Source organism: Somniosus microcephalus, chromosome 2 (genome assembly GCF_052327205.1).
Source record: "Somniosus microcephalus isolate GS21.2 chromosome 2, FLI_Smic_1.0, whole genome shotgun sequence".
Classification (NCBI taxonomy): Eukaryota; Metazoa; Chordata; class Chondrichthyes; order Squaliformes; family Somniosidae; genus Somniosus; species Somniosus microcephalus.
In genome coordinates, this window is record NC_140988.1 from 66,229,804 (window position 1) to 66,245,895 (window position 16,092).

Genomic DNA, 16,092 nt, shown 5'->3' on the forward strand with positions numbered 1-16,092 from the left:
AAAAAAGGATAATCCTAACAGTTAAGTTGATTTTGGGATGAGTTAAAAAAAAAAAATTCATGGTAAAGTGCTTAGATTAGCAAATTCTAATCATGTCTGCACCTTCCTCCACCCCCCCCACCCCAATCCAAAAAAAGGGAAGGCATACTGGTAGAATAAGAGAAGGATAATTTTCAATAAGTCATAGCTACTTTATCCACATCCAGAAATAAGAAAAAAAGGAGAAACCAGCAATTGACAAATGAGTTACTTACTAGAATCATAGAATGGTTGCACAGCACTGTTTGGCCTGTTGAGCACTTTAGCTAGTCCCACTCCCCCACATTTTCCTTGTAGCCCTGCAAATTTTTGTCCCTTCAGGTACTTCTCCCTTTTCAAAGCCACGATTGAATTGGCCTCTACCACCCTTCCAGATCATAACCACTTGCTGCGTAAAAGAGATTTTCCTCACGGCGCCTTTGGTTCTTCTGCCAATCACCTTCAATCTGTGTCCTCTGGTTCTCGACCCTTCCGCCAATGGGAACGGTTTCTCTTCTGTCTAGACCACTCATGATTTAACACCTCCATCAAATCTCCTCAACCTTCTCTGTTCCAAGGAGAACAACCCCAGCTTCTCTAGTCTACCCATGTAACTGAAGCCACTCATCCCTAAAGCCATTGTATAATTTTTCTGCACCCTCTAGGGCCTTCACATCCTTCCTAAAGCGCGGATTGTCCAATTCTGGGCACCGCCAGTTGGGGCCCGAACTTGTGTTTTATAAAAAAGTTAACATCCTTGTTTTTGTACTCTGCCTATTTATGAAGCCCAGGATCCCATAGGCTTTAACAACCTGCTCGGTCACCAGGTCTCTGTTCATTCACCCCCGTTAGGATTGTATCCTTTGGTTTATATTGCCTCTCCTCGTTCTTCCTATCAAAATGTAGGACTTCGTGTTAAATTTCATCTGCCACGTGTCCACCCATCCCACCAGCCTGATTATGTCCTCTTGAAGTCTCACTATCCTCCTCAATGTTCACACTATCAGCTGCAAACTTTTGAAGTTGTGCCCTGTACACCCAAGTCAAAGTCATTAATATACATCAAGAAAATCAGTGGTCCTAGTACTGATCCCTGGGGAACAGCAGTGTACCTTCCTCCAGTCCGAAAAACCAACCAACCATTCAGCACCTTGGTTTCCTGCCACTTAACCAATTTTGTATCTATGGTGCCACTGTCCTTTTATTCGATGGGCTTTAACTTTGCTGGCAAGCACTTCAAATGCCTTTTGGACTACTTGCTCTTAATGTGATGGAATGCAATAGCAACCACATGTATTCTCACTAATAAAGACACAGAAGAGCAGACATTCCATCTCGTGAGTTACATACATAGCCTTGGTAGCAGGGAACAAACATTTTCAATTATAAAACTTTAAAATAAAAGCTTTGAAATGGACAGAGAACCACTACCACTGAAAGAATTTGGTTTTGTTATACTAGTTACAAAAGAGGTAAACATCTGGATGGTTCAGTGCTGCTGTGGTAAGGCGATCAGAGACCAAGATGTACTTGGGCAATAAGCAGCAAGAAAAAATGCTGGCTAGATCCAAGTGATCTGGCTTGTCAGAAAAAAAGCATTAAAAAAAGCTGCCTGTTCATGATGTACATGTTTTTGAAATCCACTACTTGTTCCTGAACAATCTTCAGAACTTCCTATTTGGGACCATTCCCATAAGACCTAGGTTTATGCAACCCCTCTAACACTACACAAGCATGCACCTAACCCCCGACTTGGCCATGTTCTGCAATATTCTCTATAGACAACAGCAAAATTAATATTTGCATGGTTAAAAAAAGATAGGACTTCATTAGTCATGGGGTCCTTAAATTTTCCAAGACATTGGACACAAAGCATCTTATTGATTAAAGTATTTTATTGTATAAATCTGATTTCACAATCCAAGAAAAAAGTAGCTTTTCAATTCAAGATATTTTAATAGTCACTTTCATTTTAAAATGTCAACTTGCACAATGGTAAATAGACAATGCTCAAAGATTCACCTAAAATGAAGAGTTCAATACTTTAAGAATCAACCACAGACAATTAAACAAGTCATTTATTGAATATTTATCAGCCTTTTAAAAGCCGCTGAAGCATTCTTTATTTAAGCAATCTGAATTCATAGAAAAATACAAATTAAGCCCAGTTGAAGAAGGCCGGCCCGATTTATTTACAGATCAGAGTAATGGAGACCATTACCCAGGTATTTCAGTTTAGTTACAAGTATTATTTCCTCATGCCAGACTCATTCCTAGTGTTGGCACCTTTTAAACTGAACCTCAAAACAAATTAATACTTCAAAAAAAAAAAAAAATCCCAATGTCAAGATTCCTTAATACTGAACAAAAGTAACATCAAATTTTTGCAAAACACATCAATTCCAGCAAGCAGTTTTTAAATTGACCTCTGCAGGAATAAGTCAGTTAAGTTACAACTCGTACAACTGAAAATTGAGGAGTGTAGAAAACCTGTGTAAAATAGGAGGTTGACAAAAAAGGATGATGAAGTCCAACATACAAAAGATACACAAAAATAATTGACACTTGGCCACCACATTAGAATGCAATTTCTATGCAAAACTGAAATTGAACAATGTCCTCAAACTTGGATTTTATTCCCATTTGGAAGTACACAATGAACATCTACAGTAAGCAAGTTATATTACCAATTGTCAAAGAACCATGCAGAACAAGTCCTTTGAACTGGTGGAATCTGAAGTGGAGATAAGATATCCTAAGGATTATCAAGAGTTGTAGAATTGAGCTGTCCACTGCAGTGATTAGATTTTCTGGAAAAGTCACGCTAAAAAAAGAGGGAGGGAAGTTTTAGGTGGATAAAAATTCTGAGCAGCAACATTTTTAGGCCTTAAGGTAAATTATGTTTTTAAACACCCATTTGCAGGTCATTCTAGTTTAGATGCACATAATGCAAACAACTGAAACCCAATGTGAATACTAATTTAAGGAAGAGTCAAATATTTCAAATTTGATAGTTTGCTTACCTCAAATTTATTAAAAAACCACTCAATGCCAGGTTTAAACTTGCAATTTTCTAAAGACATTATTGACATGGTAGACAAGAAATGCAGTTTATAGATTTGTATTTTCAGAAACTGGATAAGATTCTACATTAGTATTAGTGGCTATAGCAAGGAGTTATGATCGGTGAAGAATGGTGCTGTATAGAAATTGGCTTAAAGGCAGAAAACAAAGTAGCCATCTACTTTTCCCCAAATCTGAAAGAGGTTGGAAACAGGATACTCCAGGCGTTAGTCTTGGAACTCTTACTTTAATACACACTAGCAAATATTTTGCAGCATTGTCAGTGAGTCAGAGGATACACAGTCACCTCTTTAGCCAATTGCATTTCTCATGGTGATTGAGGATGCGTTGTTATGCCATCCCTGTGACCATGCAAGTGGTCCCACTTTTGGCCTATTTAATTGCATCAGCTACACTGACAGGAAAGGCAAGTTTAAAAAAAAGCCTGTTTAAATAGAACCTAGCTGAAAACAAGCTTAGTTAAGGTATTAACAAAAGGAAAAAAGATATGAATCCCTATTTGCATAATTTGTAAAAGATTCATGCCATTTGAGAGGCGTGCTAGGAGATCATGCATCAAAGGAGATTCTAATGGCGAAAGAGTAGAGGGGAAAAGTAGAGTGCAGGATCTTGCACGGTCAGATGGTAATTGACCACTATTAGAAGAAAGGAAATCTGACCAGTGAAGATGGGTAGGCAAGGCACACAGGTAGGTAGAAAATGTGACCCAGTTGACTCAAGTATTAGGCAGGGAGCAGGTTAGACTGGAAAGCACCCCACCCGCAAAAAAAAAAAAATTGCGTTACTAAAATGAGGCAGAATTGCACAACGTGATCAGGTGGCACAATAGCACTTCAGTTCTAGGCAGCCTGCAAGGACATCTATTAAAACAAGCATGACAACCAAAATGTTAGCCATGTTCTCAATATAAAATGACATACAAAATAGGACTCAAATGACACAGGAAGGAAGTATATAGGAAGTTAATGCAAAACTTAATATAGATTAATAATTTGGACAAGGGTATGGTCTCCAAAATTTAGAGATTATACTGAATGAAATCAAAAGTAGCATTTATTGAAATCAAAGCAGCATTTAAAGAATATTTAGGAACAATGCAACTATACATAAATCTTTGTTAACTGGGCAATATTTGATAGATGCAATTCAAATGTAGAAAACTAAAATTAATGCGTACATAGAACTAAAAAGATGCATTAAATGAAATGTGATCAGGAAAGATGAAGGGGTTTTAGTCTCAAAATTCTATCAATAAGTCTCCAGTCCAAACAAGGAAGGAAGCAGTGTTGGATCTGGTTCTGGGAATGAAGGGGGACAAGTGTGTTACAGTAGAAGATCATCTAGCCAACAATGACCACAACATAATTTGGTTTAAACCAAATTATGGAAAGAGATCAGAAAATATTTCAAGGTAAAAATGCTAAACTGGGGAAGAGCTCATTTCAGTGATTTAAGGGACTGAACGGTAGATTGAAAATGGTGATTGTAGGGTAAAGCAATAACAGAGCAATGGAGGGTATTCAGGGAAGAGATAGTTCAGGTGCAAACTAGGCATATTCCTTTGAAAGGGAAAAAGACAGAGCATCGAAGCTAATGCAGCCTGGATAACAAGAAATAAAACCAAAACACAGAAATAAAAAAAAAAGAGGCTCATGACAAATACCAGGAGCAAGATTCAGTTAATAACTAGGAAGATTATGGAAAGCACAGGAGGGAATTGAAAAAGTTAATACGGGAGTCAGAGGTTGAGAAAAGATTAGCAGGCAACATTAAACTGAACCCTAAAACTTTAAAGTGTAAGTGGTTTGCTAGGGAAAAAGTGGGTCCTTTTTATTTTTTTAAAAATAGGTCCAAAAGGGAAATTCAATTTTTTTAAAAATTCATTGGATGTGGGTGTCACTGGGAAAGCAAGCATTTATTGCACATCCCCAATTGCTCCAAGGTGTGGAGCGCCACATTCTTGACAACGGAAGTGACTTGCTAGGCCATTTCAGAGGGCAGTTAAGAGTCAACCACAGAAACCTAGAAGATAGGAGCAGGAGTAGGCCATTCGGCCCCTCAAGCCCGCTCCACCATTTAATGAGATCATGGCTGATCAGCCAAATTCAGTTCCCTGTCCCTGCTTTCTCCCCATATCCCTTTAGCCTTAAGAAATATATCTAACTCCTTCTTGAATATATTTAATGAATTGGCCTCAACTGCCCTGTGTGGCAGAGGATTCCACAGGTTCACTACTCTCTGGGTGAAGAAATTGCTCATCAGTCTAAGGAGAAGGGGTAAGCCATTTAGGACTGTGACCCCTGGTTCTGGACTCCCCACCATTGGGAACATCCTTCCTGCATCTAGTCTGTCTAGTCCGGTTAGAATTTTATATGTTTCAATGAGATCCCCTCATTCTTCTTAACTCGAGCGACTATAAGCCTAATCGACCCAATCTCTCCTCATAAGTCATTCCTGCCATCCCAGGTATCAGTCTGGTGAATCTTTGCTGCACTCTCCATGGCAAGAACATCCTTCCTCAGATAAGGCGACCAAAACTGCACAAGGTGTGGTCTCACCAAGGCCCTGTACAACTGCAGCAAGACATCCTTGCTCCTGTACTCAAACCCTCTTGCCTTCTTAACCACCTGCATGCTTACCTTCAGCGACTGGTGCACAAGGACGCCCAGGTCTCGTTGCACTTCCGCTTTTCCCAATCTATTGCCGTTCAGATAATAGTCTGTTTTCCTGTTTTTGCCACGGAAGTGGATAACCTCTGCCCAATCACCCAACTTGTCCAAATCATACTGAGTTTCTCTGCATCCTCCACACAGCACACATGCCCACCCAGCTTTGTGTCATCTGCAAACTTGGAGATATTACATCTAGTTCCCTTGTCTAGATCATTAATATATAGTGAATAGCTGGGGTCCTAGCACTGAACACTGCGGTACCCCACTAGTCACTGCCTGCCACTCGGAAAAAGACCCGTTTATTCCAACTCTTTGCTTCCTGTCTGCCAACCAGTTCTCTAGCCAAGACAGTACCTTACCCCCAATCCCACGTGCTTTAACTTTACACGTTAATCTCTTATGCGGGACCTTACCGACAGCCTTCTGAAAGTCCAAATACACTACATCCACTGGTTCTCCCTTACCTATTCTACCAGTTACATCCTCAAAAAATTCCAGTAGATTAGTCAAGCACGATTTACCTTTTGTAAATCCACGTTGACTTTGTCCGATCCTGTCACTGTTTTCCAAGTGCTCTATTACATCTTTTATAATGGACTAGCATTTCCCCCACTACTGATGTCAGGCTACAATTCCTTGTTTTTGCTCTACCACTCTTAAATAGTGGGGTTACATTAGCCATCCTCCAATCCATGGGAACTGTTGAGTCTGTAGAATTTTGGAAGATGACCAGCAATGCATCTATTTCTAGGGCCACTTCCTTAAGTACCCTAGGATGTAGATCATCAGGCCCTGTGGATTTATCAGCCTTCAATCCAGTCAATTTCCCCAACACCATTTCCCTACAAACACTGATTTCATTCAATTCCTCCCGCTCATTAGACCCTATATTCCCCAACATCTCTGGGAGATTTGTGTCCTCCTCTGAAGACAGAACCAAAGTATGTACTTAATTGGTCTGCCATTTTTGTTCCCCATTATAAATTCCCCATAATCTAACTGCAAGGGACCTACACTGGACTTCAATATTTCTCTTCACATATCTATAGAAGCTTTGAGTCAGTTTTTATGTTCCCTGCAAGCTTACTCTCAATCTATTTCCCCCCCTCTTAATGAATCCTTTTGTCCTCCTTTGCTGAATCCTAAATTGCTCCCAATCCTCAGGTTTGCTGCTTTTTCTGGCCAAATTATACATCCTCTCCTTGGATCTTATGCTACCCCTAATTTCCCTTGTTAGCCACGGTTGAGTCAGCTTTTTTGTTTTATTTTTATGCCAAACAGGGAGGAAGAAATTCTGTAGTTCATCCATGCGATCTTTAAATGTTTGCCATTGCTGATCCACCGTCAACCCTTTAAGTAACGTTCCCCAATCCATCCTAGCCAACTCGTGCCTCATTAGTTTCCTTTATTTAAATTCAGGATCCTAGTCTGAGTCAACTACTTCACTCCATTTTAAATGAAGAATTCGATCATATGATCACTCCTCCCCAAGGGGCCTTGCACAACAAGATTGTTAATTAATCCTCATTACATAATACCCAGTCTAAGATGGCCTGATCTCTGGTTGGTTCCTCGACATATTGGTCCAGGAAACCATCCTGTATACACTGAGAATTCCTCCTCCACAGCATCGTTACTAATTCAGTTAGTCCAATCTATATGTAGATTAAAGTCACCCATGATAACTGCTGTGCCCTTATTGCACGCGTTTCTAATTTCCCGTTTAATGCCATTCCCAACCTCAGCATTGCTGTCTGTATATAAAACTCCCACTAACATTTTCTGCCCCATGGTATTTCTCAGCACTGCCCATACAGATTCCACATCAGAACGAATATCCTTCCTTACTATTGTGTTAATCTCCTCTTTAACCAGCAATGCTACCCCACCTCCTTTTCCTTATTTCCTGTCCTTCCTGAACATTGAATACCCCTGGATGTTGAATTCCCAGTCTTGGTCACCCTGGAGCAATGTCTCCGTAATCCCAATTATATCATATCGGTTTACATCTATTTGCGCAGCTAATTCATCCACCTTATGAATGCTCCTCGCATTAAGACACAAAGCATTCAGGCTTGATTTTTTAAAAATATAAACAGTCCTTTTAGAATTATTTACTGTGGCACTGTTTGATTTACACCCTTGATTTCTCTGCCTTCCACTTTTGCTTTTCTCCTTCCTGTCTTGTTTCAATCATAGAAACATAGAAGATAGGAGCAGGAGTAGGCCATTCAGCCCCTCGAGCCTGCTCCGCCATTCAATGAGATCATGGCTGATCATCCAAATTCAGTACCCTGTCCCTGCCTTCTCCCCATATCCCTTTAGCCTTAAGAAATATATCTAACTCCTTCTTGAATATATTTAATGAACTGGCCTCAACTGCCCTGTGGCAGAGAATTCCACAGGTTCACCACTCAGTGAAGAAATTCCTCCTCATCGCAGTCCTAAATGGCTTACCCCTTGCTTCCCTTTCCTCTGTCTCCTTGCACAGGTTCCCAACCCCGCCATTTTAGTTTAAAACATCCCAACAGCTCTAGCAAACACCCCCCCAGGACATCAGTCCTGGCCCTGCCCAGGTGCAAACCGTCCAGTTTGAACCGGTTCCAATGTCACAGGAATTTGAATCCCTCCCCCTTGCACCATTCTTCTAGCCACGTATTCATCTGAAATATCCTTCTATTTCTACTGACTAGCACGTGGCACTGGTAGCAATTGAGACTACTACCTGGAGGTCCTTTTTTAAAATTTACCTCCTAACTCCCTATATTCAGCTTTTAGGACCTCATCCCATTTTTTACCTATATCGTTGGTACCTATATGCACCACGACAACTGGCTGTTCACCCTCCCCCTCCAGAATGCCCTGCAGCTGCTCCGAGACATTCTTAACTCTTGCACCAGGAAGGCAACATACCATCCTGGAGTCTCGTTTGCGGCCGCAGAAACGCCTATCTATTCCCCTTACAATATAATCCCCCATCACTATAGCTCTCCTGCTCTTTCCTCCAGTCCTGTGCAGCAGGATCACCCATGGTGCCAGGAAGTTGGCTGCAGCTGCCTTCTTCACATAAGCCATCTCCCTCAACAATATCCAAAGTGGTATATCTGTTTGAAAGGGGGATGGCCACAGGGGACCCCTGCACTACCTGCCTGCGCCTACTACTCTGCCTGGTGGTCACACATTCCCTTCCTGCCTGTGCAGCCTTTACTTGCGGTGTGACCAACTCCCTAAAACGTGCTATCCACGATGTCCTCAGCCTCGCGAATGCTTCAGTATGTATCCATTCACAGCTCCAGCGCCGCAATGTGGTCTGTCAGTAGCTGCAGCTGGATACACTTCCCGCACATACGGTGGGTCAAGTCAAAGTTAGTGAACCAAATGGGTTTTTAATGACAATCCAGTTGTTATAGTCACCTTTACTGGTACTAGCTCTTCATTCCAGATTTATTTAATTAACCCACGTAGAGGCAGTAGACATGGCTAAAGTATTAAATGAGTACTTTGCATCAGTCTTCAAAGGAAGTAGGTGATGTGAAGGTTACACTAAGAGGAGGGACATTATTGACAAGATAGCCAGAGATAGAGAAGATGTACTAAGAAAAATAGCATTACTGAAAGTTGGTAAGTCATCTGCTCCAGATGGAATGCATCATAGATTGTTGAAAGAAGCAAAGATAGAAATAGCAGTGGCATTGGTCACAATCTTTCAATCCTCATTGGATACAAGAGTAGTGCTGGAGGACTGCTAATGTTATACCACTATTCAAGAAAGGAGAGAGAGATTACTAGGAAACTACACGTCAGTCAGCCTAACATCAGTTGTGGGGAAGTTCCTGAAAACCATCATCAGGGACAAAACTTAATTTGTAAAGCATAGATTAATCAAGGAGACCCATCATGGATTTGTTAAAAGTAAATAGTGCCCAACAAACTTGATGGAATTCTTGACAAAGTACATAAGAAATAGGAGTAGGAGTAGGCCATTTGGCCCGTTGAGCCTGCTCTGCCATTCAATAAGATCATGGCTGATCGGCTTAATTTCCACTGTCCTGCACCATCCTCATATCCCTTGATATTCCAAAAGCTAATCGATCTCTCTTGAATATACTAAATGCCTGAGCCCCCACAGCCCTCTGGGGGTAGAGAATTCCAAAGAGTCACCACCCTGAGTGAAGAAATTTCTCATCAGTCCTAAATGGCCACCCCTTATTCTGAGACTGACCACTGGGTCTAGACTCTCCAGCCAGGGGAAACAGTCTCCCTGCATCTACCCTGTCAAGCCCTGTAAGAATCTTGTATGTTTCAATGAGATTACCTCATTCTTCTAAACTCGAGAATATAGGCCTAGTTTATTCAATCTCTCCTCATTGGACAATTCCCCATCCCAGGAACCAGCCTGGTGAACCTTTGTTGCACCCCCTCTATGGCCATTATATCCTTCCTTAGGCAAGGAGACCAAAACTGTACACAATACTCCAGGTGTGGTCTCACCAAGGCCCTATATAACTGCAGTAAGGATGTCTTTACTCTTCTACTCAAATCCTCTTGTAATAAAGGCCAACATTCCATTTGCTTGCTGTACCTGCATGCTAACTTTGTGATTCGTGTACAAGGACACCCATGTCCCTCTGAACACCAACATTTCCCAATCTCACCATTTAATAAATACGCTGCTTTTCTATTTTTCCTACCAAGTGGATAACTTCACATTATATTCCATTTGCCATGTTCTTGCCCACTCACTTATCCTGTCTATATCCCCTTGAAGCCTCCTTGCATCCTCCTCACAACTTACATTCCCACCCAGCTTTGTATCAGCCAACTTGGATATATTACATTTGGTCCCCTCATCCAAATCATTGATTTAGATTGTGAATAGCCGAGGCCCAACATTGATCCTTGTGGTACCCCACTAGTTACAGCCTGCCAACCGTAAAATTACCTGTTTATTCCTACTGTTTTCTGTCTGTTAACCAAGCTATGCTAGAATATTACCCCCAATCCCATGAGTCCTAATTTTGTTTAATAACCTCTTGTGGCACCTTATCGAATGCCTTCTGAAAATCCAAATACACCACATCCACTGGTTCCCCCACATCTATTCTGCTAGTTACAACCTCAAAAAACTAATAGATTAGTCAAACACAATTTCCCTTTCATAAATCGGTGTTGACTCTGCCCAATCCTATTATTATTTTCCAAGTGCCCAGTTACCACGTCCTTAATAGATTCTAGCATTTTCCCTACTACTGATGTCAGGCTAACTGGTCTGTAGTTCAGCTTTCTCTCCTTTTCTTATATAGTGGGGTTACATTTGCTACCTTCCAATCTGCAGGAACTGTTAGAATCTATGGAATTTTGGAAAATGACAACCAATGCATCCACTATCTATAGCCAACTCTTTCAAAACCCTAGGATGCAGGCCATCAGCTTTCAGTCCCATTAATTTCTCCACTACCTTTTTACTAATATCTTTCAGTCCCTCATTTTTGCTAGACCTTTGGTTGTTCACTATTTCCAGGAAGTTTTTTGCATCTTCTTCTGAAGACAAAGTATGTTTAATTTCTCTGCCATTTTCTTATTCCTATTAGAATTTCTCTTGTCTCAGCCTGTAAGGGACCCACATTTACTTTTGCTAATCTTTTCCTTTTTACATACCTATAGAAGCTTTTACAGTCTGTTTTTATGTCTCACTAGTTTACTCATTCTATTTTCCCCTTTATCAATTTCTTGGTCCTCCTTTGTGGAATTCGAAAATCCTCAGGCTTACTATTTTTGGCAGCATTGCAAGCCTCTTCTTTGATCCAATACTATCTTTAACTTCTCTTGTTAGCCACGGTTGGACCACTTTTCCTGTGGGGTTTTTGTGCCTTAGAGGAATGTATATTTGTTGTAAATTATGTATTAATTCTTTAAATGCTAGCCATTGCTTGTCCACTGTCATACTGTTTAATGTAGTTTCACAATCTACTTCAGCCAATTCGCCCCTCATACTTACGTAGTTTGCTTTGTTCAGATTTAAGACCCTAATTTCAGATTTAAGTCACTTTCAAACTCAATATAAAATCATTTTATGGTCACTCTTCCCTAAAGTCCCTTTACTACAAGGTTATTAGTTAACCCTTTCTCATTGCACAATACTAGATCTAAAATAGCCTGTTTTTAGTTGGTTCCTCAACATACTGATCTAGAAAACTATCTTGCATACTTTCCATGAATTCATCCACCACACTATTACTGCCAAATTTGGTTTGCCCAGTCTATGTAGATTAAAGTCCCCCAATATTACTGTATTACCCTCTAATTTCCTGATTTATACTCTGCCCTACATTACAACTACTGTTTGGGGCCCTCTCAACAACTCCCAATGTTTTCTGCCCCTTGCCGTTTCTTAGCTTCAGTCAAAGTGATACCTCGATTCTCAGAGCAATGACCCTTTCTCTCTACTGTCTTTCTCTCACCCTTTCAGGGCTGCCCCTCCTTTTCCATTTTGCCGGTCTCTAAAAGTTAAGTATCCTGGAATATTTAGTTCCTAACCTTGGCCACTTTGCAACCATGTCTCCATTATGGCTATTAGATCAAACCAGTTAATTTCTACCTGTGCTATTAATTCATCTATTTTGTTGCAAATGCTTCATGCACTGATAGTGCCTTTAGCTTTGACTTATTTCTCTTTTTCCCTGATGTCACCTTTGTTAGTTACTTTGTGTCCCTCTGCTTATTTTTACCCCAAACTCTACTCTACATCCTTGACATTTCTCTCGTTGCTTTTAGATTTACTTTGCCAAATCCCCCTGCTCCCTCGTTAGTTTAAAGCCCCGTCTACTGCCCTAGCAATTTGGTTTAAGTGGAGCCCATCCCAACAGAACACCTGCCTCTTTTTCCCAGTACTGGTGCCATTGCCCCATGAACCTAAACCCCTTCCTCCCACATCACTGAGCCACGCATTTAAACCTCTAATCAGTTTGTCCCTATGTCAATTTGCACATGGCTCCGGTAACAATCTAGATATTACCTTTGAGGTTCTGCTTTTTAATTTGGATCCTAGCTCCTCAAACTCCCTCAGCAGAACCTCATTCCTAGTTCTACCTAGGTCATTGGTGCCTATGTGGACCACAACAACTGGATCCTCGTCCTCCCATTTGAAGTTGTTCCCTTGCCGCAAGGACATATCTTTAACCTTGGTACCAGGCAAGCAACACAACCTTTGCAACCACGACCAAGAGTTCCGGAGAACAGCATCTGTCCCCAACTATACTGTCCCCTAACAACTACATTCCCTTTCACTCTCCCACTTAATGGCCTCCTGTGCCATGGTCAGCCTGCTCATGCATCCTACAGGCTTTTCCCTCATCCACACAGGCAGCAAGAACCTCATACCTGTTGGACAAAGGCAAAGGCTGAGGCTCCACCAGCACTGCACTTACCTGCCTGAGTTGCAGTCACACCCTCCTGTCCCTGTACCACGACCTAACTAAAGGGATGGGACTGCCTTCTGGATCAAAGTCAGAGTCATAACGGCACAGAAGGCAGCCATTCGGCCCATCAAGTCCATGCCGGCTCCCTAGAGCAATCCAGTCAGTCCCATTCCATCATAAGAACACAAGTAGTAGGAGCAGGAGTAGGCCATACAGCCCCTCGGGCCTGCTCTGCCATTCAATAGGATCATGGCTGATCGAAACCTAGACTCATGTCCACTTCCCTGCCCGCTCCCCGTAACCCCCAATTCCCTTATCAGCTCGGAAACTGTCTATCTGTTTTAAAATGATTTAATGTCGCAGCTTCCACAGCTCTGAGGTAGCAAATTCCATAGATTTACTACCCTCTGAGTGAAGAAGTTTCTCCTCATCTCAGTTTTGAAAGGGCAGCCCCTTATTCTAAGATTATGCCCCCTAGTTCTAGTCTCACCCATCAATGGAAACATCCTCACCACATCCACCCAATCAAGCCCCCTCACAATCTTATATGTTTCGATAAGATCGTCTCTCATTCTTCTGAATTCCAATGAGGCCGAACCTACTCAACCTTTCCTCATAAGTCAACCCCCTCATCTCCGGAATCAACCGAGTGAACCTCCTCTGAACTGCCTCGAGAGCAAGTATATCCTTTCTTAAATATGGAAACCAAAACTGTACGCAGTATTCCAGGTGTGGCCTCACCAGTACCTTGTATAACTGCAGCAAGACTTCCCTGCTTTTATACTCCATCCCCCTTGCAATAAAAGCCAAGATTCCATTGGCCTTCCGGATCACCTGCTGTACCTGCATACTAACCTGTGTTTCATGCACCAGGACCCCCAGATCCCTTTGTACTGTAGCACTTTCTTTCCATTTAGATTATAACTTGCTCTTTGATTTTTTCTGCCAAAGTGCATAACCTCACACTTTCCAGCATTATATTCCATCTGCCAAATTTCTGCCCACTCAGCCCGTCTATGTCCTTTTGCAGGTTTTTTATTTTCCTCCTCACTCACTGCTTTCCCTCCCATCTTTGTATCGTTGGCAAACTTGGATACGTTGCACTTGGACCGTTCCTCCAAATAGTTAGATTGTAAAGAGTTGGGGTCCCAGCACTGACCCCTGCGGAACACCACTAGTTACCGATTGCCAACCCGAGAATGAACCATTTATCCCAACTCTCTGCTTTCTGTTAGATAGCCAATCTTCCACCCATGCCAGTATATTACCCCCAATCCCATGATTTTTTAATCTTGTGCAGTAATCTTGTCAAATGCCTTTGGGAAGTCCAAATACACCACATCCACTGGTTCCCCTTTATCCATCCTGTTTGTTACGTCCTCAAAGAATTCGAGCAAATTTGTCAAACATGACTTCCCCTTCATAAAACCATGCTGACTCTGTCCATTAAATTATGCTTATCCAAATGTCCTGTTACTGCTTCCTTAATAATGGACTCCAACATTTTACCAACCACAGATGTTAGGCTAACTGGTCTATAGTTTCCAGCCTTTTATCTACTTCCCTTTTTAAAATAAGGGCATTACATTAGCAGTTTTCCAATCTGCTGGGACTTTTCCTGAATCCAGGAAGTTTTGGAAAATTACCACTAATGCATCCACAATCCCTACTTCTCTCAAGACCCTAGGATGTAAGCCATCAGGTCCAGGGGATTTATCTGCCTTTAGTCCCATTATCTTACTGAGTACCACCTCCTTAGTGATTTTAATCGTGTTTAACTCTTTTTCCCCCCCCCAATAGCCCCCTGTTTGTCCAGTGTTGGGATATTTTTAGTGTCCTCTACTGTAAAGACTGATACAAAATATTTGTTCAGCGTTTTTGCCATCGCCATGTTCCCCACCACTAATTTCCCGGTCTCGTCCTCCAAGGGACCAACATTCACTTTAGCCACCCTTTTTCTTTTTATATAACTGTAGAAACTCTTGCTATCTGTTTTTATATTTTTTGCTAGTTTACTTTCATAACCTATCTTCCCTTTCTTAATTAATCTTTTAGTTATTCTTTGCTGGCTTTTAAATGCTTCCTAATCTTCAATCCTCCCACTAGATTTGGCTACTTTATATGCCCTTGTTTTCAGTCGGATACTATCCTTTATTACTTTACTTAGCCACGGATGGCTGTCTTTTCTTTTACTCCCTTTTTCCTCAGTGGAATATATTTTTCTTGAAAGTTGTGAAATATCTCTTTGAATGTACACCACTGCTCATGTACCTTCTTGCACTTTAATCTATTTTCCCAATCCACTTTAGTCAACTCTGCTCTCATACCTTCATAGTCTCCTTTCTTTAAGCTTAGTACGCTGGTTTGAGATCCAACTCTCACCCGCCAACTGAATTTGGAATTCAACCATGTTATGGTCACTCATTCCAAGGGAATCCTTTACTAGGACATTTTTTATTAATCCTGTCTCATTACACAGGACCAGATCTAAGATTGCCTGCCCCCTGGTTGGTTCAGTAACATACTGCTCAAGGAACCCGTCCCTAATGCACCCTATGAACTCTTCCTCAAGGCTGCCCTGCCCAATTTGATTTGTCCAGTCAATATGAAAGTTAAAATCCCCCATGATTATAGCTGTTGCCTTATTACAAGCCCCAACTATTTCCTGATTTATACTCCGACCAAGAGTTGAAACTGTTAGGAGGCCTATAGACTACGCCCACTAGTGACTTTTCCCCCTTATTTCCACCCAAACTGTTTCACTATCCTGATCCTTTGACCCAATATCATTTCTCACTATTGCAGTGATTCCATCCTTTGTTAACACAGCCACCCCACCTCCCTTTCCTTCCTGTCTGTCTGTCCTTCCTAATTGTCAAATACCCCATGATGTTTAGTTC

At 41.4% G+C, this 16,092-nt stretch overlaps 1 protein-coding gene across 3 annotated transcripts in view; it reads right to left on the reverse strand.

The window, feature by feature from the left end:
- Positions 1-1,895: 1,895 nt before the first annotated feature.
- Positions 1,896-16,092, reverse strand: part of LOC147122743 (protein regulator of cytokinesis 1-like) — a 45,428-nt gene continuing 31,231 nt past the window's right edge. For all 3 annotated transcript variants that reach the window (XM_086010121.1, XM_086010112.1, XM_086010102.1), the window contains one exon: positions 1,896-2,842. In XM_086010121.1, the coding sequence (XP_085866247.1) occupies positions 2,774-2,842 (69 nt within the window). In that variant the 3' untranslated portion in view covers positions 1,896-2,773. The remainder of the gene's footprint in view (positions 2,843-16,092) is intronic.